Source organism: Parasteatoda tepidariorum, chromosome 6 (assembly GCF_982258835.1).
Source record: "Parasteatoda tepidariorum strain Cologne lab strain chromosome 6, Ptep-v5.0, whole genome shotgun sequence".
Taxonomy (NCBI): domain Eukaryota; kingdom Metazoa; phylum Arthropoda; class Arachnida; order Araneae; family Theridiidae; genus Parasteatoda; species Parasteatoda tepidariorum.
In genome coordinates, this window is record NC_141760.1 from 82,536,326 (window position 1) to 82,561,259 (window position 24,934).

General features: G+C 31.1%; 1 protein-coding gene across 3 annotated transcripts in view; it reads right to left on the reverse strand.

Annotated features, from left to right (window-relative positions):
* The window catches only part of Fatp1 (Fatty acid transport protein 1), an 82,409-nt gene that overhangs the window by 17,850 nt on the left and 39,625 nt on the right, over window positions 1–24,934 (reverse strand). For all 3 annotated transcript variants that reach the window (XM_071178448.2, XM_071178447.2, XM_016051842.4), the window contains exons 2-3: window positions 10,133–10,283; window positions 7,474–7,711 (exon numbers count right to left, since the gene is read on the reverse strand). In XM_071178448.2, coding sequence (XP_071034549.2) covers window positions 7,474–7,711; window positions 10,133–10,283 — 389 coding nt within the window. The remainder of the gene's footprint in view (window positions 1–7,473; window positions 7,712–10,132; window positions 10,284–24,934) is intronic.

The following is a 24,934-nucleotide window of genomic DNA, read 5'->3' on the forward strand; positions in this document are numbered from 1 at the left end:
GAATCATTTAAAACGAATGGCGCTTTCATACGCTATTGACCGACGGTAAGCCGAAATAGATAGGGGTTGAATTATTATGAAAACGTTGAATAGAACAATGTGAACAGTGTTTTGCATAATGCGTGGCGAAAATCAACATGGTAAAGGTTGCACTTTTACTAAGCACATTAAGCACTTTTTAAAAACACCCAAAGAAAAAAGCACCTTTAAGCACTTTTTAAAAACGCTACGCACCCTGAATTTGCATTCACGTTGCTCAATAAAATAATTATTAATTTTTACTTAAAGCACTACAACAATATTTAACAAGTTTAAACTTGAAAAATGTCACATTAAAATATAAGTGGAAAGATTTGAAAATTTAGGTAATTAAGATTTGCTGGTATAGGTAAATACACTGATATTTCATTTAAATGAAAATAATTCATGTAAACAGGCCCCTCTTCCCCACTGGGCACTATGGGCACGTGCCCAGGGCCCCGCGATCGAATGGGGCCCCCTAGTTCCTGCCAGATTACCAAATGATAACCGATACATTATTACCGAAAAACATTAATTTTGAAAAATCTGATGATAATGACTTACTACAATACCTACGCTTATTATATTAGCTTTAGTTTGCCGCATGCGGATAGCTATACCTTGTACAACATAGCTTGAACTTTTTGACAGATGGGTCAGTGATGGGAAACAGAAAATATCTATTGGTGTAAAAAATGTGTTGGCTAAATATGTGGCTGTATGTATGTTTTAAACTATTCAAAATAAATAAATTCATTCGTCAATCAATTTTATTGCACTAGACATAAAAACATTGGGTAGGTAAGAAACCATTGTTTTCAGTTTTTCTATTTAAATTTTACCTCGAAGCAATAAAAACCACTTAAGACTTTCGGAAAATGCTTGAGTCCTTAACAGGTACTTTTATGTTGTGTGTCTATTCTTATGATTATTATCAATTTTTAATATTATTAAAATAAGATATTGTTCGTCGTTGCAAAGTTATATCGATTTCAGATTTGACATCTGTCAAAAATTTTAATTCGTAAGGGACCAGTATATTTTCAAAATAAAGATTCTGACTTTTCCGAGGCATCCAGAACATACAAAGATGGTAATAAATTAGTAACGAGATATTTCAACAAAGCATTATTTATTCGCAAATTAAAGAACAATGAAAGCGTCGAAAGAAAATGGTTGCTGTATTCGCCTTCCAAATGCTCTGTATTTTGTTTTTCATGCTGCTTATTTAACCCAACTGATGTTAATCTTTGCTCTCGGAATGGATGAAATGATTGGAAGCATATTAATCACATAATTTTAACACATGAAAATAGCCCAGCGCATAAGCAATCTATGATGACTTATCTGGCACGAAGTAAAGCGGTTGGTAGAGTAGATATAGACTTATTATCTCAACATCAAAAGGAAGTGGATTACTGGAGAAACGTACTTAAACGGATTGTAGCTGTTGTAAAATTTTTGGCATCGAGAGGGCTTCCATTTCGCGGCGACAATGAAATCCTAGGATCTCCAAACAATGGAAATTATTTGGGTTGTGTGGAATTATTGAGTGAATTTGATCCATTTCTTGCAGATCACTTAAAAAAATTTGGGAATCCTGGAAAGGGTAACATTTCTTATTTATCAGCAAATATCTGTAATGAGTTTATTGAAGTAATGGGAAAACAGGTTCTAAAAAAAATTATAAATGAAGTTAAATCAGCAAAATATTTTTCCATAAGCGTTGACAGTACGCCCGATCTGTCTCATATTGACCAGCTAACTTTCATCATTCGATACGTAAAAGACTGTGTTCCTGTTGAAAGGTTTTTGAAATTTATACCTATTAAAGAACATAAATCTAAGTATTTAGCGGAGACCATCTTAAATTTTTTAGAGATACATGATATTCCCATAAAAGATTGCAGAGGACAAAGCTACGACAATGCTTCAAATATGTCGGGAAAGTATAGTGGTCTACAAACAAGAATCAAGGAAAAATGTGAATTTGCCACCTTTATACCATGTGCAGGACATTCACTAAACTTGGTAGGTGTCCATGCTGCTGGGTGTGTACCGGAGGCATCACAGTTTTTTGAAATAGTTCAGAAAGTGTACAACTTTTTTTCGGGCTCTACCCACAGATGGAATATGTTAACAGAACATTTAGGTTCAAAAAAAGTTGTTAAGAGTCTTTCACAAACCAGATGGTCAGCCCGAGCTGATGCAGTAAGTGCTTTGCATGGGGGTTATAAAAGAATATTAGAAGCTTTAATCACCATCGCAAACGATACTGAACAGGCACGAGAAACAAGAGACGAAGCCCTTAGTCTGTCTAGAAAAATGGGAAATCTAGAATTTATTATACTGACGGAAATCTGGAGCACTATATTGGAAAGAATAGACAAAACAAGTAATTATCTTCAGAAAGAAACAATAACACTGGACGTTGCAACCAATTTGTTGACTTCACTTTATGATTTTATTACTAACCTCAGGGATAAATTTGATAACTTCGAATCATCTGCCAAAGAAAATAACCCAGAATCTGACTACAAGGATCTATCTCAAAGAACAAGACGTAGAAGCTCACGGCAGAGTTTTTTTGATGGCTCTGCGCCATCAGTCCAATTGAATGGAAAAGAGCGATTCAACGTAGAAACCTTTCTCCCAATAATCGATACCTTGAGTGTTCATCTAAAACAGCGACAAAGTTCATATGAGATCGTCAGTCAACGTTTTAGTTTATTTTTTCACTTAAAAACTCTGAATTCCGAAGAGATACGACAAGGATGCAAAGAATTTTCTCAAATCTATCACGAAGATGTAAATGAAAAAGAGTTAGAAATAAAATGTCAACATTTAAAAGAATACTTAATAAATGTTCAGAGTGAAAATGAAGCATCTAACAGTGTACAGGAAGTATATAATCTATTAAAGCAAAACAAAATTGAAGACACATTTCCTAACGTAGAAATTGCATTGAGAATATTTTTAAGCATGATGGTAACTAACTGCAGCGGAGAACGCTCCTTCTCCAAATTGAAACGAATAAAAAATGAATTAAGAAGTACAATGCTTCAAGAGAGATTAAATAGTTTGTCGCTGATGTCCATAGAATGTGATATTCTCAATACCATAGATTTTGAAGAAGTGATTAACGATTTTGCTCATCTTAAATCTAGAAGGGTACCTTTGCAATCAACATAGAATTAATCTAAGGATTTTAAGTTAAGCGAGTTACTTTTGTAGATTTTTTTTTATATTTCCTATTTTTTTATAGCTAGTAACTAAATAAAAATAAATTTAGAACCTTGTTTGTCTTTCTTTATCTATTGTAACTAAATAGTGTTTTCTCAAGGTCATAGGGGCCCCATGATCCTAATGTGCCCAGGGCCTCAAATAGTTTAAAGACGGCCCTGCATGTAAAGCATAGTTTGTGAAAGGTATTACTCTTGATTCAAAGTGATATTGCTAATTTGTAACAGTTTGCTGAGTGACGAACTGAAAGAAAGGCATCGATCTTATGATTCTGGGTTTGCTTACTGTCTTTTGTTTGAAACTCTTTTGGTGAATACGCGGTGATTCGCCAGGGGTTGAAATGTTGCAATGCACATCAGGAAGGGGATAAGCGTACATTTTTATTCTGTAAACTTTAATTATTATACTTAAGCATTAGTTGTTGGCAACGATTTAATGAAAATTAGATTGAAGATAGAAAACCAAGTGTTCTGTGTTGTCGCTCTTTCACTAGTAGTCGAAGTTATTCCTATTTCTAGAAATCTCCTATTTGAGTCCTGCAAGCAGGACTTTTTGATTGAATAGGATAGAAATGATTCCCCTGGCATGTTGTTTGTTCTTGAACTGAGTTCCAACAAGAGATCTGAAAGTGCGTCAAATTCGCGATTATTCACGCGATTTAAAAGTAACAATTATGATTCGTGTTTAATGACTTAAAAATGATACATCGGAATTCTTACACACGATTTTAAAATCAAACATCAAAAGATTCGTATTCACCCGATTTTAAAATAAAACAGAGATTCTAATTCATGTGATTTTAAAAGATTCGAGATTTATATTCGCGTGATTAAAAATCACACCTTGAGATTCATAATCATACAATTTAAATAAAATAAAAAAATCTCGCATCGATATTTTTATTAAAACCTCGATAACATTCTGTGGATAAATACTTCCTACATACACTTTTATCTTGTTCGAATTTCAGGTATTTTTTCAATTATTTAAAAACTGTTTTTACACATAACAGGGATGCTACTCGCAAAATATCAAATTGTCTCACCAGAAATTGCATTTCGTCTCAGTTAAAATCTCTTTTTGGCTCAGTTTGTCTCAGCTAAAATTATTTTTTTCACTCAGTTTATCTCAGCTAAAATGATTATTAATCAGTTTGATAACAATATAAAGATAATTTTCAGGATCCATAAAACCATTAATAGCATACTAGGAGTACTACAATTATACATACATTCACTATTGCTAGGATTTTAAAAAACCTGCATATGATTGATTATAAGAGTCCACAAAATTGTTTTACGGACTCTGTTGTTTTCATATATATTGCATTTATCATTTATGCCAATGAATAGTATCTGTTCCAGAATTTTACAAAGTAAATTTTAACTTTCTTATTTTTTAAAATATAATGGTGTTAACTTTCTGAAAAGAAATATCTATTTAGTTTCAGTAATTCAAAAGGGAAAATACCCATTTCATTTTGAGCTCAAATTTCATCTCAAAATATATAACTATTCAGTTACAATGAAAGGTCTACAGATTTCAATAATTAAAAGAGAAATTCAGTAATTAAATAATGAGAGTTTAAGAAAATGCAAATAACACAAAAAAACACTCTTTGATAGAATTCAGGAGGTGCAGTGAAATTTTGAAATATTTTAGGTAGGAATTTTTCAAGAAAATTTTAGGGAGCACTTAATAGCCAAAAATTAGCATATATACATTTTTATATCAAAACAGAAATATTTAAAAACTATTATAAACAATTTAAAAAGACACATATAAATATAATTTTCTTTCTAAAATGACTTGCATCCTTTATTAAGTATAAAAGTAAACTTTTTAGTTTATTGGCATTGACTAGTAGATTGTACTTTCTTGCATTCACAAGATTAGTTAGTTGACTATGTTCTTTTAATTTATATAGCTAAATATACAATCATAAAATGTGATTATGAATGCACTTAATAATTGTTTAAATGCAACAACTGTAGAAAAATATATCACATCTTTACAGTAACTAATTCGAGAAAAAACTTAATTCTACTTCTTTCTAGAATCGTGAAACTGGATTTTAAAATTGCGTGAATATGAATTGCGATTTTGGGTTTTAAAATCGCGTGAATATGAATCGCGATATTGAATTACAAAATCGTGTGAATATGAATCGCGATTTTGGATTTTAAAATCGAGTGAATATGAATCGCGATATTGGATTTCAAAATCGCGTGAATATGAATCACGATATTGGATTTTAAAATCGAGTGAACATGAATCGCGATTTTTGATTTTAAAATCAAGTGAATATGAATCACGATATCGGATTTTAAAATCACGTGAATATGAATCGTGCGGTTGGATTTTAAAATCGCGTGAATATGAATCGCGATTTTGGATTAAAAAATTATATGAATATGAATCACGCTGTTGGATTTTAAAAACACGAAAATACAAATCACGATATTGGATTTTAAAATCGCGTGAATATGAATCACGTGAATATGAATCGCGCAGCTGGATTTAAAAAACACAAATCACGATATTGGATTTTAAAATCGCGTCAATATGAATCACTATTTCGGATTTTAAAATCTCGTGAATATGAATCACGATTTTGAATTTTAAAAACACGTGAATAAGAATATCGCTGTTGGATTTTAAAAACGCGAAAATACAAATAGCGATATTGAATTTTTAAATTGCGTAAATAAGAATCACGATGAATAATTTTTAGATCACGTGAATACGAATCACAATGAGTAATTTTTAAATAGCGTACAAATACGAAAAACGAGATCTGATATTACAACTGCGTGATAACGCATCGCAATATTGGATTTAAAAATGCGTGAATACGAATCGCGACGTTGGATTTTAAACTCGCGAGAATACAGATCGCGATATTGAATTTTTAAATTGAGTGAATAGGAATTGCTAGTACGATTTTTAAACAGTGTAAAAAAGTCGCAACACATAAGTTTTAAATAAGTTAAATACGAAAATCGATGATTGATATTAAAATCGTCTGATTAAAAATCACGATTTTAGCATATTCCAGCGCAATTCCTAATATTTAAAATTCCGAAAATCAGCCAAACGAAAAAAAAAATCATATATCGGTGGTCGAAACGAAACACTTAGACTCCTTTCCACTCTATAGCGGAAGTCGCGGGAATCCGACTATCGTTCCGGCGGCTTGGGTTTCTCTAATTGGACTTCCTAAAAATTATAGTTTTTGGAACATGGTCGAAAATTTTAAAAATTGGGAGAAAAAAGCGGATTTCCGCTTTTTCGTGGAAGTCTTTCATCCCTTGGAGACGTGAACGGCAAAATGATCTCCAATGACTCACGGCAATCGGATTAATATTTGAAACTGAATTCAAGTTTGCCAAATTTTGGACGTTTTGTCTCAGAATGGCGCAGCTTTGGCAGAAACTGAGCTGAATGTCGCAAAATGGCGCAGTTATGCCGTTTTGTCTCAGTTTGTCGCAAATGGCGCAGGCGTAGCATCCCTGATAATATTTTTGGATTGATTATAAAAATTAAATATTAAAAAAAAATCCGTGATTTTCAAACTGGTGACGAGTTTCAGCTGTGAAAGGGTTAGTTAATCAATGCTTGAAAGTTTTTTAATTGGGATTTTGCGTTCGTAGAAAGTATTTCATTTTATCTACGTCTGCTTGTATAGTTGAATTCATGAATAAACTATACGTCTGCTTGTATAGTTGAATTTATGAATAAACTATACGTCTGCTTGTATAGTTGAATTTATGAATAAACTATAAGTCTGCTTGTATAGTTGAATTCATGAATAAACTACACGTCTGCTTGTATAGTTGAATTCATGAATAAACTACACGTCTGCTTGCATAGTTAAATTCATGAATAAACTATACTTCCGCATGTATAGTTGAATTCATGAATAAATTATACGTCTGCTTGTATAGTTGAATTCTTGAATAAACTACACGTCTGCTTGAATAGTTGAATTTATGAATAAACTGTTTTATGCTTTTAATGTCTTTTGGGCTTGATAAATTTTTTTCGACGGGCTGTATGAGTTCAGTCCTAAACTAATGTTGAGGAAAACAACATCTGTGTGCTACTAATTTCTGCTGTATCACTGAAAGATGTACTAACTAATAAACATGCTTCCCTTGTGCACAGCAGAAATTTAAAAAAAAAATAAATAAACACAAAGTAACTCACCATCAACTAGTTCGTTTCCAAAGATCACAGCCTTACAGTTGACAACAGTTATTGAAAATGCCAGAGGCTGTAATCTCAAATTTGAATTGATGAGTGCAGGAACAACACCAATTTTTGACAAACCCAGCCATAGGGCAATAAATTCGAGTTTGGACTCCATGAATATGGCGATTTCATCTCCTCTTCGAAAGCCTAGTGCAGCAAAACAATTGGCAACTTGGTTGCTATAATCTTCCACCTAGTAAATAAAATACTTCTCAGAAGAAAATAGGATGAATGGCATGTTTTTTAATGTAGTGAGTGTTTTAAAATATACTGACAAGAATTTCATTTTGTTTAAGCTTATCAACCAATTAACTTTCTTAACAACTTAGAATAAATGATATCGCTCATGGGCTGCAATAGTGGCTCAACTAAAAAAATACGCGTTTTGGACTATGAACAGGTGTAAATATGAAAAAACACATTCTTTCAGCAGCAATACTAGCACAACTCATAATTCAACTTGAAGGTAATCTTCTTTTAAGCAAACTAAATCCTTTCTGAGGCATTTTCGATTGTTACAATCAGAGCAATGAAAACTTTAAACCCACTTATCTCAAAACTTGATTTTTTGAGTTGTGCCACAATTGCAGCCCATGAGCGATATATGCAATTATAAAAACTTTCAGAAGAAATTATAATTATTAATATTTTTAACTGAGTGGCTGGGTGGCGCAGTTGGTTTGTCGTCGGCCTTCTGAGCCCAAGTCTGCGGGTTCGACCCCGGCCCAGACACCGGATTTTCGGGATGTAGAGAATCCTCAGCGGCCATGTCGTATGATTATGCGGCATGTAAAAGATCCCTTGAGTGCCTTATTGGCCATATTAGCATTGCCGGCAAAATTAAATTCCTAGCGCACTTTAGCATCCAAATAGAGTCTCGGTGCTGCCATCTAGTGTGGCAGAAACTAGACGTCCAAATTAACATGGCCAACGGTATCTCACCCATTGTGGTGGTCCTGAAAGAGTGGACACCAATTCTGGAGAAAGCACTAGGTCTGCTCATCGGGAAGACTGATTGTGCAGCTCATAGGAAATAAAAAAAAATATTTTTAACTGATAAGAATCTAGGGAAAATAACAAGAAATTTTATAAGAAGCATTGCATGTGGAGAAAAAAAGAATTTGGTGAGCAAAAACACATTCAGGTCATACTCTAAACCTAGTTCAGGACAACAAATATAGAATGAACGAACAACCTGTCATATGCATTATTAAAAATTGATTTTTTTTTTTTTGTACTTTGGGATTACTGATTGAATAAAACAGAAGAAAAAAAAGAAACCTATGAAAAGAAAAAGCATGCGTTATTTTGAAACTAGCATGTTAAACTAGCATGACAGTTGAGACAGAAAAAATTTTTCCATTTTTACTGAAAAGGAAAGAAAAAAAGTATATTTAATAACAGAGAATCTTCAACTTGTTTAGAAAAAATTTCTATTGCTTGTCTATCAAAAGCATAGGATGTCTTTCAAAATATCTAATAGATATCAAAATATTTTGGAAATACATCCATGATCATTAATTCCAAGCTGCATCCACTGATGAGACTATTTCTGAACCGTTGAGATAAAATGCTGAATTGAGTAGAACTCAACTTAATTTCAATTACCAATTAAAAATTTAAAAAATTTAATAAATAATTGAATAACAGATTCAAAACCAGTAATTAAATACATCAATGAATTTAGGTCATACAACCAACAGATTCTATTAATTGATTCAATAAAAATAAAATACACAGACAAGAGCTACTATTTGAAGCTACAGCCAAAACTATTATTCAAATTAACAAGCTGCTACTGACTTCAATCTTTTTTTTTTTAACAATTAAGTTAAAAATATGAATAAATGCAGATTAGAATAAATTTATAGTGTACAAATGCAAGTGTAGAAATCAGACAGACACAAATTAAAACTAAGAGTTTAATATTTCTAAATATTTTATAATAAAAGAAAAAATCTATGCTTTGCAACTTGTCCTTCTATAAATAAAGTGGCTGACTAAATCTATAAACATAAAAATACAATAAAAATGATGGCAGGTGAGTGCAATCTCATTAAACAGATAAATCTCACATAGATCTATGATATTATCTTATAATGCAACATTTTATGCAATTCATATTTAAACCGGTGTCTTTATTAACAGATACAATAATGAGACTTTAAATGCGCTTCATTTACTTTCATAATAGGTAACTTAGGGTAAAACTGTGTACAGTAAACATTTGAAATTAAAATAATGAATAAAAAAATAATAAAACATAAGAAATTAACGTTTTGAGCTACCAATAAATAATCTCCCAGACTAAAAATATTTGAAGAGTTTTATGAGTAACCAAAAAAAAATTTGATCGAAATTTAAAAATCAAAATTCTAGATGAAGATGCAATATAGTAGTATCCGAGAAAAATTATTAAGTTTAAATTTTAAACCAATAGAATCTGGAACTAAATCTGCATTAAATATACAATAAAAACATTTCGGGATCTTTCAAAGAAATATTTTTTTAAAATTAGGTGTAACAGTCTATTTATCGCCAAGAAACAAAAAACAACTGTGTAGCAATCATGAGGGTTAGTGCGTGAAGCGAGTAATTTATTTTTTATTTTTACCTGCTGAAAAGTCCATCTTCGATCTTCGTGCATTAAGCAGATTTTATTTGGATGCTTTTTGGTTAGATGTTGAAATACTTTGCCAACAGTGCTATTATGTTTACGGCATTTTCGGATGAACCTTTTCATTTTCAGTAACCTATATAAAGCCCTAAAATAAAAAAAGGAAGAACGTAAGAAACTGAAGGATAATAAAATACAAGCAAATAAAAAATACATTTTTTTAAGAAAAATACTTTTAAAATAAGCAAGTTTAATATTTGTTATGTTACATGTTATATAGCTTAATCAGAAACATACTTTAATATTTTAATAATTCATAAAAGCATTCAATCAAAACAAAATGATAAATGAAAAAGCCTTTTACTCAACAATCAACAATCCGCAAAAGAAGGGGGGGGGGAATCACAGCTTTGTAAAATTTTCATTCCTACGTTCTGTTTTTCTTCCTCTTTAATCTATTCTCCTCAATTCAATTTAGAACAATGCATATAAATAATGAGGTGATCAACTTAAAGGAAAAGCCCAGGACTTGCCTTGGCCTCTTACAGGCTGCAGTGCCGAAGAAGAATAAAAACGACACCATCATCATAACTATCAATAAGAGGTTTACTCCCTACTTGATAAATTATAATTTTAAAATCACTATTTGTTGCGAACTTTTTCTATTTGAAAGTTAACTTTCTAAAAAACTGGATAATTTATATATTGATACTTATTTAAAATATTATATTTATCTATTTATAGATGCATGTGTGTGTTAAAAACAATCTGATAAGATTAATATTTTCTGATTTACAAATTTATTGTTTTCAATTATATTTTTTATAAAACAAATAAAGCGCAACAGAAGTATTTATTGCATTTCTTATTTTTACTGAGTTAAAAATCCAAAAATATTATCTTTTATTTCCTTCCTCACTAAAAAAAGTGAAAAAATAAATAAAAATAAAATTAAGATATTTTCTTGTTTTCCTATAATTTATTTCTGGTACACAGTCTAGTTCCCAGTTAAGAGCAAGCATCTAAAAAGTATTATAAAACCCCTTAAGTGAAATCGGACAGGAAAAAACACGAGTCATAAGAGTTATGACATAATATAATAGTACAGTTATAGAATGGCCTTGACTTAAAAAAGCAAATGGCTAGGATAGAATGGAAATTAAAGGACAGTTGTTTTAACCATCATCCTTCCTTTATTAATGAAGTTAAACAGAAGGAAATCATGCGTAACGTAAAAACAAAATAAGCAGAATTCTTTTCAAAATATTGACACGCTTCAAATAACTTTCTATGTCGCCATCCTAAAATGGAGTGAAAGTTACGTCAAAGCAGAGAAGAAAAAGTTTTAAAACCTTTTAGAGGCGTAAATTTTCAAGTTAATAAAAAATAAATTTTATAACGTTTTTATTAACACACTTCCGAGTTTGCAACGATATATTCTTGCAAACGAAATTTCGGCAACTTTATGACTAGATTTCGTTTTTAAACTTTTGATAATAAATTGGTACGAAAAGGGAAAAATGTGTGAAAGAATGTGTTAAATGACTTTAAGAACACATTAACATTATGAAATATAGCAACAACTGTAAACTGTTCACAAATAATAGAATATTTTCATAATAGAAATCGCCTTATTTTAAAATAAGACTCACAGCTAATCATACTATGTTTTTAACACAAAATTTTGGGTATTTTTAAAATGTCACTTAGCACCTGCTTACACTGAAATTTTCAACGATACAAACCTTTTAATACCTTAATAATCAACTAATTTCAAGCGTCAAAAAAAAAAAAAAAGTAGCTTTCAAATGTAAGCTACAACTAGTAAAAAAAAATAGGAAACGAAAAAATAAAAATACTATCAAAACGAGAGGTTAGATAATTATACTTTACAGTTTCGAAAATGAACAATTCTTTAATTCCACATAATGTCAAACTTGTTATCCAAGCAAAAAAAAAAAAAAAAAAAAAAAAAAAAGATGTAAAACTGAAAATGAATGTCTTCTTAGTGTTGAGAAATACCTCTGATAACAGATCATAAAAGCAACTGAACAATATAATTAAAAAAATAAGCAGGTATGGGTTTTGTAACAGTCAGACTTCAAGAACAATAATATTAAATTTGTGTAAAATAAATTTAATAAACGAGGCTCTGAAAATGTGAAAGTTGTTGGTAGCCAGCAAAAATTTTTAATTGGCAGTAAAAATACTTGCACCTCCCTGTTACTTTTTTTTTTTTTTTTTTTTTTTTTCAAATTCAAAAGTTTTTTATTGAATATGCTCATGCGTAAAATCAAATACTTACATACTTATTACAAATTAATGAAATATTCTGAAACTTTTTTTAAAAGGAATATCAAAATAATTAAAATTTATGTGTTATTTCATTCAAAGTATTATATTGTTACAATTAAATCTGATAATTTAAGAATACGCGCAATAATATAGCGGTTTTTTTTTTTACGGAAATTTATAAACTGGAACGCAACTTCGTTATAACTTCCTATTTCGGCCCGAGAAATTTCGAAGGAAAATGCCGAAATCACGAGATTCGCACAAAGTTTACACGATTTCTATGGATAAAAACAAGTGTTTCTTCTTATTATTTATTTCCTTGAAATAAAATTGAATGAAACAAGTTTTCCCATTTTTTTTAATGCATCAAATACGTCACAGAAATTTCGAATTGCGCATTTATCATTGTTTCACGTGCTTGATTTAGCACAGATTTCACCTTAAATCCATGTGGTTTTTCAGCAATTACAGTTACAGAGTCAAATATTATTAATAGGATATTATTGCGGCAAGGGAGAATCGCGATGTGAATAATAAATTTTTGACGCACATGTTTGATTTGCGCCGATTTCGTCGTAAATTCGCATGGATTTTTTCAAATCACTTTTTTGGTGGCTACACTCTTGTATTTCTACGCATTGTCGAAAATCTAGATATTTTTAATACGAAACTATATGGCCCATGAATAGCCAATAGCGCATAAGAATTAGCGATTTTTGAGTACGTTCGTTTTTATACCGATTTCATCATAAATAAGTAATTTTTCAACTATTATTGTTACAAATTTCTACGTGGTTTTTTGAATTCCCGATACATTTTATCGGATATTATTACGCAAGTGATTTTCGAATCTCGTATTTGAATATTACCTTCCAATTGCACCGATTTCGTTCAAATTCTACATTTTTACGGCATTTATACAAATGGGTTAAATAATTCTAAAAATCCAGATATTTTTAAAACGAAACTATTTTGACTCACTAGTCTCAAATTGCGCATATAAGTAATCATTTTTCGATTTTCGACCACTTTAGTTCGATTTTGCACTGATTTCATCGTAAATCCTGCCGGATAGGAATTCTGCCGTTGTTGCTATGGATTTCTTAACGATTTTCAAAATTCTTATACTTCTTTAACACGATATTAGTACCAAACGCGGAATTAGAAATTTGTGGAAAACGCAACAATGTGAAGATAAGAAAAGATAGGATTTTTTTCTCTGGTGGTTGTAGAAAATACAAGAACGGAGGTCGAGCTTAATTCTCAGACCGCTTTTTATATAAACATTAATACATAAAAAAAAAAAATGCTAAATCGTAATTCAAAAAGCTAAAAATATAGTTGCCATTCAAAATTTATTGGCCGACCACGTGACCGTATTTTACGAAGACTGCCAATAAGAAAAAACAAGTAATAAAACTAATGCAGAACAATTTTAAATTCTCCAGCAAACAGTAGAAAGCTAAAATATCAGAAAAAAGTCACGGCAATAACAATTAATAATGGACCATTTAATAATGGTTCAAAACTCAATATTAAGAATAATGTACAACTACTTAAAAAAAATTTCAAAACATAGTGAGCACGAATTACAGAATAAAAAATACTCAAAGAATAAATATCTAAAACGCCATAATTTATGAGTAAGAAACGATTTTAAAAAAGAAAACATTGAAATATTACAATGCAATATTCCTTGCATGTGAAAAATGAATTTTTAGATCTGAAATTTAGAATGCAGTGACATCACAGGGGTCTGTTTAGAGGAAATTTGGGTCCGTTAACGGACCCTTCACAAAATATCTTTTCATAAAAATGGACCCTTCACAAAATGATTTTTCTTTTAATCGGACCCTTCACAAATTTGTTTATCTTCATTATTGTTTTGTTAATCGAATAAACCCTTCCCAGGGCAGAAAACAAGAAAGATGGATGTAAACGAATTAAGTTTTGTCTTCGGCAGACGATTCTACCATTATTCGTCCGAAATGAATATTCTGCGTTCAGCAGTATAGGCTAAATACCAAATGTATCATCTCTAATTTAGAAGCAGCAATTGCTGTTTATTTTTGAAAATTTAATTTTTTTCTTTAATTTTTTATTATAATTTTTCAGTGCCGAGCATAATCTTGTATCTATTTACAATTTAAAAAGTCCTTGAAAAAGTTTTTTGCAATAACCGGACCCTATTTGCACAAATTCATAAAAGCGGACCCTGATTGAAAGAATGTGAGTAATTTTTTCACAATTTCACGAAAAACGGACCTTTCGCAAAATGTCTGGACAGACCCCTGCATCAAATATTGCAACAGATTTAAAAAATCAAATACGATTTAATATTTATCAGAATTAGATCGACAAGTACATCAAAACTTGAAACATATTTCATAATCGCACTACATCGTGATTAAAAATCGTTACATCATTACTTTGAGACAAAATAAACATTGGAGAAAAGATTATCTGATATTTAAATCACTCAAAGATATCTAATATACAAGTCAACGACTGCCATTAGATAATTTCGAAATAATATCCAAACCAGCATAACAATTTTTATCAAAAAGATTTTCCGAAATACGAAGCCTTAGGCTTAACTCTTTGACGCAGAATTCTTATTAAGCATATTTTTCATAATTTTGTATTAATTTATGTCAAAATAAGAGAAAAATGTTAACTTAAGCGTTTTAATAAAATATGGTTATGAAATACAGCAAACACCGATGACTTTTTCTCAGTTGAAGTTAAAATCTTGCTCACACAGCTCACATACAAACAATAATTTTTCAAATTTGCATTTATTTAGATCTAAGTGAAACAGTTGTTTATCATTGAAATTTCTTTAATTTACAAAATTAATTATTGATAAATTTTAGAATGTCATTGGAGAAAAAAAAAATTTTGAACTACTTTTTTTGGATTACATTTTTTAGTACAAATATAATTCCGATTTTATAATATAACAAAAACCATTTTTGCTAATAATTATAGAATCAGAAAAAAAGTATAAATCAAGGGCACCGTTGTCCCAAGTGCGTCGAAGGGTTAAGTTCCTAGTTTAATTTTATGATTATCAACAAACTGTAAACGTAACTTTTCACCTTTAAGATCAGAACGACGAAATAGAGAACTAGTTTACAAGCTGATCTAAAATTACGTTTTAAACTTAACAAATTAAATAAATACGATAGCTACTAAGAGTTCTGTTAGTACAGTCTACAATGTATGCATAACTGTTTCAGAAGCAAATCAAATTTTGTTGATTTTGTATACTTATGAAAAAATTTCAAACATTTTATAATAGCAATTTAGTGCGACAATGTCGCCGCGTCGCCTCAATTCTGCTACGAGGTGCGGTCGTATGTCTTCTCTCAGCCACCACAGCAAAGATGTTAGCCACAGCTTAATGGCAAACTACAATTGTACATACATTGCGGCACTGTGGGGTAAAGATTGTTCCGTATGTTCAAACAGAAAAATTAAAGGCGGAAGACTCCAAACTAATTATTTTTGAAACACATGTTCTCGAAAACCAGGGCTTCATATTGGAGACTGCTTCGAAAGATATCACACGATGGAGAAGTTATAAAATATAATTTTTACATAAAATTAAAACACATTATTACACATTATAAAATTAAAACACATTACATAAAATTAAAATCATATATCTAAATTTTAAAAAAGAATTGAAAAATTTCATTTTTCTTTCATAATCTTTGATATTTATTATGTATTACTGTTCGTTCAACGAAAATTAATTCCGACCAGCATCACACCCACGCATAAACTTAATACTACCGCAAAGGGTTAAGTTTGTTATTCGGTTTTTAAAAAGAAAAAAAAAAGCACTTCATATACCACTCAGCACTTCAGTCTTTAAATACTTTATATAGGAAAAGATATATAATGACGAAAAGCTACGTAATCGCTATGTAAAAACAAATTGAACTCAAAAACTTATAATATTCTTATAAATAAATTAAGGGGGTAAATGCAATGTAAGATTAAATAAATAAATAAAAATCACGTACTTATTTCAAAGAAATAAATTTCTGATTTCAGTTTTCAAAATCATGAAATTCTTGGGGTTTTTTCCAATTGACAACCACCTGGGTTAAGTATTACATAATATTATCATCCATTTGAAGCTGCATGTAGTCCCTTTCACTCATTACGTAACATCCTCTTGCGTTCAATTATAAATAGAGAAATGTTACCGAAAAAAGAAAAAAAATCACCAGAGTTAAACAGCCTTCACCACTTAACCTTAAATTTTCATTTCCTATCTAGCTAGTTTGATAGAAGATGGTTTAAGAAATTAATACCTTTTTGAACTTCACGTTCAGGCGTTAGCAACTTACCAAGTCACCTATTGTTAAGTTCTTCCTCTTCAAAGAGAATTAGTGCAAAGAATTGCTCTATAAACGGCAAGTAAATATTTAAAAAGGTAAGTAAAGAATAGAGTTAAAAATCGTTCCCAAACAATTCAGTTTTTAAAGGAAAGAAAACATTGAGAAATAGAAATTCATTGAATTTAAGAGCTAAATAATGGACTATGGAAGGAAAACTGAGGAAATCTAGCTCAAGTACACGAGCAAAAATGCACACATTATATGCGGATGCATATCACAAAGCGGACACACATATATGCTTAAATTGTTAACTCATATGGGTAAATTATCATAAAACAAACCTTTAGTGATCAAATTAAGTCAGGTGCTTATTTGGATAAAATATTTACCATACCCAATATTTTATCCAAATGGTTATGGTAAATGGTACATGGTTGTAAAAGTATTTCTGACACGTGAAAATATATATCGCTTGGCGACGATGTGGTTTTTTAAGAGACCATTAGGGTTTCAAAACTTTTGAAATTCACTTTGAGCCCTTAAATAAATCACTCCTATATTTAGCTTTATTTCCTGTTTTCACCCAAGAGAAAAATTGGCTATGTTTTTTATTATGACTATGTCTTTTATTAACTACGTTTTTTTTTTTTTAGTTTCACTATATTTTCCTTGTGCTTTCTTTAATTCCGAAAACAGAAAATGTTTTTAAAAGAAAATTAGAAATAGCAAATAAAATTGCTTGAAGTTTATGTTAAGATATTGAATATTGATTATTGTAAAGCTAACCAAATTTTAGTCACATCTGTTTACTTTCATAATAAAAAATTACAATTTCATGCCTGTCAAGACATCAATAAATCAATAAGACTTTTTTCATGAAACTTCTATAATCACCACAGGTAGTTTAAGAAAAACCTGTTATTTCTCATCATTTTTTTTTTTAATTTATCAGTTTAATTAAACAATGGAATCAATAAACGCTTTACTTTACCTTTAATAAGTAGAGCAATACAGCAGCTTTCAGTTTAATTTTTTTACTTACTTTCTATAGCAAAATCCTTTTTTTATTAATGTTTCGTTCTGCATTCGAAATGCAATAATTTTGTACAATTTAATTGCAACGGCGGTTTTTAATTTCTTAAAAACCGCGATTTTAAAATCACATACACGAATGAAATTAAAGAAAAACCGCAACTATTACAAGGAATAATTGAATTCGTTAAAAGAATACTTTAAAAAGTTATTTTGTTTTATTTTATTTGACAAGAGGTAAAAATAAATTATTATAATTTCATTTTTTTTCTTCAAAATACTTCGACTGCTTGTTCAAATTTAAAAGATTAGTTGTACGTTGCTTTCTTCCTCAATAATTTTTCAAAAAGCTTTTAAGAGCATAAATAGAGACCTTACCTTGCAAGCCGCATGCTAAAACTCTGCTTTCGCTTTATGAGAAAAGGTTTTAATAAAAAAATATAAGAAAAAAATAATAATAATCTGCAATTTTTATTGAACAATGTTCTTACACAAAGAGCAGAAGATGTCCTTTTATATCTTAAATAAGAACACCCCCTCCTCCTAAAACGAAAATTGGAGTTAATGAAGACAATTCCGACAGTTGCAATTTTGTTTTTGTCCATACACTTAAATCAAAGTTAGTCAAAAATTTAGAAGGAAAAAAAATTCATTTTGAAAATAATTCTTTTCAACATTTGACTGTGAACAAGGAAAGAATAGAAGAAAAAAAAAAGAAGCATAAAGTATATTGTAACCTTACTATTTGACAGCAGAAAAATACTTCAATTGCAAATCGCACACACCACTATTCTAATAATAATACATATTTAACAGTGTTGCTCTTACTATGCAAGCGTGTCAATCATCGTCAAAAAGCAAGAAGTCATTGTTGAACGTGTTAAGTAACTTTCATCATAATTGCTTTTTTATGAGGTATGGCAATTAGTTAACAAAATTTTCATATTCATTCATCACATTATGACAAGCTGATGGAACTTAAGAAGAGTATAAATGCAAAGGTCGAACTTTTATTTGCCTCTCTGTCAATTTCGCTTGTCACTGCGGCAAATAATATGTCAGGAGGTAACATAATATTTTTGTAATCCATTGTGTAAGTTAAACATCAATACCCTCATTGCGTCAAACTTGTGACGCAATGACTCCAGTTTTTAATTTTTAGCAAAATTTAAACACCTTAGTAGCGTAATTTCCGTTTATAAAGGGAACATTTTTTTCCCTTCAAATTTGACGTAGTAATATTAAAATGGCAAAATAAAACGTTTGATACTCACACTTTCCTATTCACAAAAGATAGAATAAGTAATAAAAATAACTATTTAAATTTTTATTACGAGGTTTCTATAGCAATCAATCCACTTGCGCAGAATGACTTCGTTTTAACTAGTGCCGCGCACCTTTTTAAGCAGGCGAACATGAAATCAGCCAAACTGATTGTATGAAATGTTCACCTATAACATGTTTTTATTGTGTTGTATCTGTATTAATAAATGTTTGCTTTTAAGTTTATGAAAGTATGACGATAGTTAAAAATTCATAGTTTAAGTAAAAGCAAGAAAAGAACTTCGACAAACATGAAAATTGACAACCAATAAAGATGAAATAAACAAATAAAATCACCATTATGCGATAACTATGTATCACAACTAAATCTGCAAGAATTCACAAATTTTGATATTAACGGGAGGAAAATTCACGAAATGACTCTTAAATGTTCAAATATAAGAATAAAATGTCAAAGGAAAATTTTGCAGTTTAGCATGATAATATTCAATATTAAAAAAAAAAATTGAAACAAAGTTGTGAATAATTGTATTTTTTTGGATATTTTTTAAAAAATTCTTAAGTTAGTATAAATTTTTCTTAATCGAAACTTTCGATGATAGTTAACTTTATAATTTTAACAAAAATATTTAATTTTTGACAATATTTTTTTAAGCAATTTGTAGCAAACATAAAAATTCAGAAAAATTTTGTTCGGAAACAGTATATTTTATTATGAAAGCTAATAAACATACATTTGTTTAAGTTTACATTTAAAATAAATAAATAGTAAATCGCGATTTGAAGCAAAACGGCATTACTTGTCTGAAAGTCAGAACAGCCAAGTGTTACGATTCCAGCAAAATATTTTATCAAGTGGTAAATGAGAAAAAACTTACTATAAGTGAAAAAAAAGTGACTTTTTAATGAATTTTTTTACTTAGAACTTTCTAATTATTTGTCTATAATGGTGGGACAGCGAACCATAGATTGAAGTATAAAATTTTATCACTAGAAAAGTTTCCCACAAAGCGTAGAAAGTTGGCATCCCAGAAAAACTGTTAATAATACTCAATAGCCTGATTGTTTTAGAAACAGCGTTAACGGAGTCCTGTCAATCGAAGTTTCGGAAAGGTCAGAACTCCATTAACGCGGAGTTTAGCTCTAATGCATATTGATTTGTGTTTCAATATCTGATGTGTCTGGCTATTTGTATGTAAACGGAAAATGTTCCCTGCAAATTCTATTCCGTTTAACTTTTTATTTTATTTTACAGCCGTCGTTGAATAGTCGTCTACCCAATTTTGAGTTCACTACTGCTAATGCTCAACTCTGTAGCCTTGAAATTTTTACCCCAACCCAGAAGACAAGGGAACTCCTAGATCAAGTATTGGGAGAAATTAGTCTTCGTGGAGGACTTTTTGATGGAACTAACCCACATTTGAGTTGAATGGAGAGGGAAACCCCAAAAACCTTCCACGTTTAACCAGACGGCAAGGGGACTCTAACCCATGATCCGACAACCACTGAGGATATTTCACGTCAGCACTATGGTTGGTGCGAGTTAGATGCGGAATTCGTTTCGATCAGCTATCGCAGGGAACCGAAATCGGGTCACCTCATTGGGAGGCAAGTGCTCTATCCCCTGAGACACTAAGGCTCTCCATTAACTTTATAAATTTTACTACATCAGTATGTTTATAAACTTTGAAAATTTCATATTTGTAGAAATTTTCCTCTTTGGCTCCGCCTTGATTTTGTTCACAAGATCTCTCTTATAGAGTCCAAGTTTCAGATGCATAGGTCATGAGTCATGACTGGACGTTTCGTACAGTTTAACTTTTGTATCGATTTTTATGAATGTTGATCTTAGAAATTCATCTAAGGCAATATAAACACCTGTATTCGTTTTTTAACTTCCATTTATATGTTAATATCAAAACAAATTACAGAATATCGCGAATCAAAAATATAATCAAATTATAATCAAAATGCGATACAATGCATTGCACAACGTAAAAATCATCGAAATTATAAAAAACCGAACGTCTATACAACAAAATAAGTAACACGTTGAAAGTAAAAGCATCCATGAAAAAAAACTATTTAAATCTGGCAGGTATGGCAACTTTATCATAGGTACTGCTATATACTATTATAGGGCGTGTAGCCAAATTATTCAACAAAAAATAAGCACCTTTTAAGCACTTTTCAAGCACTCAAAGAATATTTTTAAGCACTTTAAAAAAATATAATTAGGCAGGGTTGGAAAGTTTTTGACAATTGACGGTTTCATCTTGTTTTAACCGTCATGACAAAAAAAAAAACTTTTCGACAATTGTCAAAAATCATGAAATTTTGAATAATGTAAAACGAATGTTGTTTTCATAGGCTACGGACTGACAATACGCCGAAATAGATTGAGGTTGAATTAATTGTGAAAACGTTGAATGTAAGCTGTGCCTTTTTGCATAATTCGAAGCGAAAATCAACATAGTCAAGGAAAAATCTCAATTTGAAACGGGGAAAATAAAGCACTTTTTAAAAACACCCAATGAAAAAAGCACCTTTAAGGGCTTTTAAGAAACGAAAATTAGCACCTTAAAGCACTACGCACCCTGTATTTTAAGACTCGGGTGAAAAGCATAGCGAGTTATCATCGATCATTTTGATTTGACAAAACAATTTGTCCATTTAAGTGCCAATCTGAGAGGATCAAAAAAAGAAAGAAAAAAACTTTAGTTCGCAAGGGCAGAAATAATATCAAAATGTTTATGGTTATTTTCCATTTCGTTCGGCACACTTATAACACAAGCAGGTCAGGCTATGCTAGAGGCTATCATTATGAATTTCGCTCATTACACTGGTTACGTGAAAACAAGAACTTAATCTGAGTTAGAAGGAATACGTATACGTTGCAACATGGTAAACAGTGACAAAGGGAAACTAGGAAAAGTTCTGAATAAAATACTTAATTTTTCGAATTAAACATAAATTAAGGAAATAATTATGGGACATCGCAACGAATAAAAATTGAGCGAACGTTTGAATATTTCCCTCTTTATTCTTATTAAAAAAAATTAAGCTATCCCCAATGAAACAACGATTTGAGTCTTGGTTTGAAGGAAAACGAAGTTTAGCCAGAAAACAATAAAAGTAATTTTTTTTTTAATGCATTTTTCAAGAAGACTAAAAAGAAGAAAAAAAATTTTTTTTGTCATATCTAAAATTAAAACGTAGGACACATCACTTTAAAAAGACAGGGCAGGAGGCATTTTCAGTGGTGCTCGAAGTTCATTAAAAAAAGAATAAAAAAACGATGAGCATCTTTTTTTAGGTGCTTTATCAGACCTGACAAATATCAAATTATTATTATAATTTTAGTCCACTTGATATTTTTAGTCTTAATATTTTAAGACAAGCGTCTGCTAATTTGCTTACGTAGACAAGCGATGGAAATTTCGATTGACGATCAGACTATATTTTTGTTTGAACCAGTTAAGAAACAAGAATAACATGCATTGGCATAAGGCACAAAGCACCAGCATAAATATGAGCTGCCTAGATAGTTAGAAAGCGATAGAATTTTTTATTGCCGATAAATTCTATTTGGCAACAAAGTGACGATTAATTCTGCAAGTAGAAGCCAGGAAAAGATTAAAACTTACATTTTAATTCAGTACTAAGGTTAAATTAAAATTTAAGAAGACTAGTTAGTCGGACAGCAAACAAAATTTTGACTTCAAGATTCTAAAAACGTAGTAAAACAGTCTCCAATAGTGGGTATATTTTAATGTTGAACTAATTGGTCGCCGAGAAAGGATAACCCTATAGGGCCAGTTCCTTCTAGCAATGGGATATTAAAACATTTTCGGAAATGAGATTGATGTATAAAAAAGATTGATTTGTAAAATAAATTTATTTAGCTTATTTTCTAAAAATTAATTTTTAAGACCTTTTTACTTATTTATTACTTATGGTGGAAAGGTGGGCTGGAAATTTACAAAATTTTACTCACTGTAGAGAACTGGTCATGACCTAGAACTGTGCTTATAATCATCGAATTTATAAATTCTGTATTTACAACTGCAAATAAACCCGATGAGAAACGATGAATTGAACAAACATGGAGATGTGGTGGTTTAGAGGAAAGAGCGTTTGCCTTCCAATGAGGTGGACCAAGTTCGAATCCCAGTGATGGCTGGTCAATTCGAATTCTGAACCTGGTTCGCACCGCCCACAGTGCTGACGTAGAATATCCTCAGTGGTAGACGGATTATTGGTTAGAGTCCCCTTGCCGTCAGGTGAACCGTGGGAGGTTTTCGTGATTTTTCTCTCCATGTAAGGCAAATGCTCGCTAGTTTTATCAAACAGTCCTCCACGAAGGTAAATTCCTCCCAATACTTGATCCGGGAGTTCCCTTGTCTTCTGGATTGGATTCCAAATTACAAGGCTACGGAGTTGAACATTAGCAGTCGTAAACCCAAGATTGGATCGACTGTTCAATGATGATTATTAATAAAATAAAAATGAACAAACTTATTACTAACAGGAGGATATAGCTTGGCCGGGATAGCCTGTCGGTAGGACGCTGGGCCCATATCCGAGAGTTCGTGGGTTCGAACCCCGCCGGCTGAAGACTCCCCGTGTAGTTGGTGACTGATGCACGTTAAAATTCGGTTGAGTCGCAAAGTCCTCCATGTTCCCATAACAAATCAATAACTCTGGGGGTACTGGATTGGAGATCGATCGTTCTCTGATTCAGGTCAAAATTACGATCTGTGGATGAATGAATGGGTCCGCCTTATAAACAGGTGAGACGTATGATGTGGCAGAAGTCGAATTCTTGGCCATAGATAGCGCCACTGAAAAACAAGAATCACACACTCTGCCTTAAATTTGTTCGGTTTCACCAAGCAGGCTTGCCCGTGTGGCAAGTGGCGCTAGAACCAACCAACCAACCAACCAATAGTTTTCCAGTATCAGCCCTTCTTCCGAACTCCTCGCTATCCTTTTCTGTTACTTACATTTATTTAAACAAAGCCATCTTCGTCGGTAATTTTTTTTTCTTCTTAAGTTATAGACAGATTGCCAAACAAATCATAAAATAGCTTCCAATCGACAGTTAAAAATTTATAAATTTGGAGGGGGGGGGCGTATTATTTAGCCTTATATTCAGCCGGCCCATGGTCCTATAGAGGGTTAAAAAAAGAATACAAAAATATTAGGTAAAGAAATTAAAGTAATGGGGCGGATATTTTGAGCAGATATGGGACGGCAACCGGCACAGACACGTGTAAAAGCACACATTATTAAGAAACAACTTCCAAGGCAAAATTATCCTTGACCTACACAAGAGAATATCATTGGGAGAAATGAAAGAACAAAAAAGAGTATCTGGTTATTAGTGTTCAGAAGGAAACGAAACTTAGAAGTGATTGCAGCATCCTTGCCAGATATGAATTGTCTTCATTTCCAGTCCTAGAAAAAGTAACATCGCTTTCTTTAAAACAAACTACAGCGGAAGCAATCTATAAGGTCATCTAAAGGAACTAAACAAAAGATTTTCAAAAAAAAAAATTCTCACGCTTTATGGTCATTTTAGAGGAAGCCAAATTTATTTTTAAAAGATTAACTGGGAAATTAATTTTTAAAACTTGCCTTAAAATCATAGTTTTCTCTCATAGCGTTATTGTTTTATTCATTAGAAATTTCCAATCATAGATAATTAGAAGAAAAATATTTAAAATGAAATTGTGTAAGCCCGACAATCAGGAAACACGAAATATAGAATTTTATCATATTAAAAAATGAACTGATGCTCAAGCAAGCGTAGATAATTACTAAACTGTTA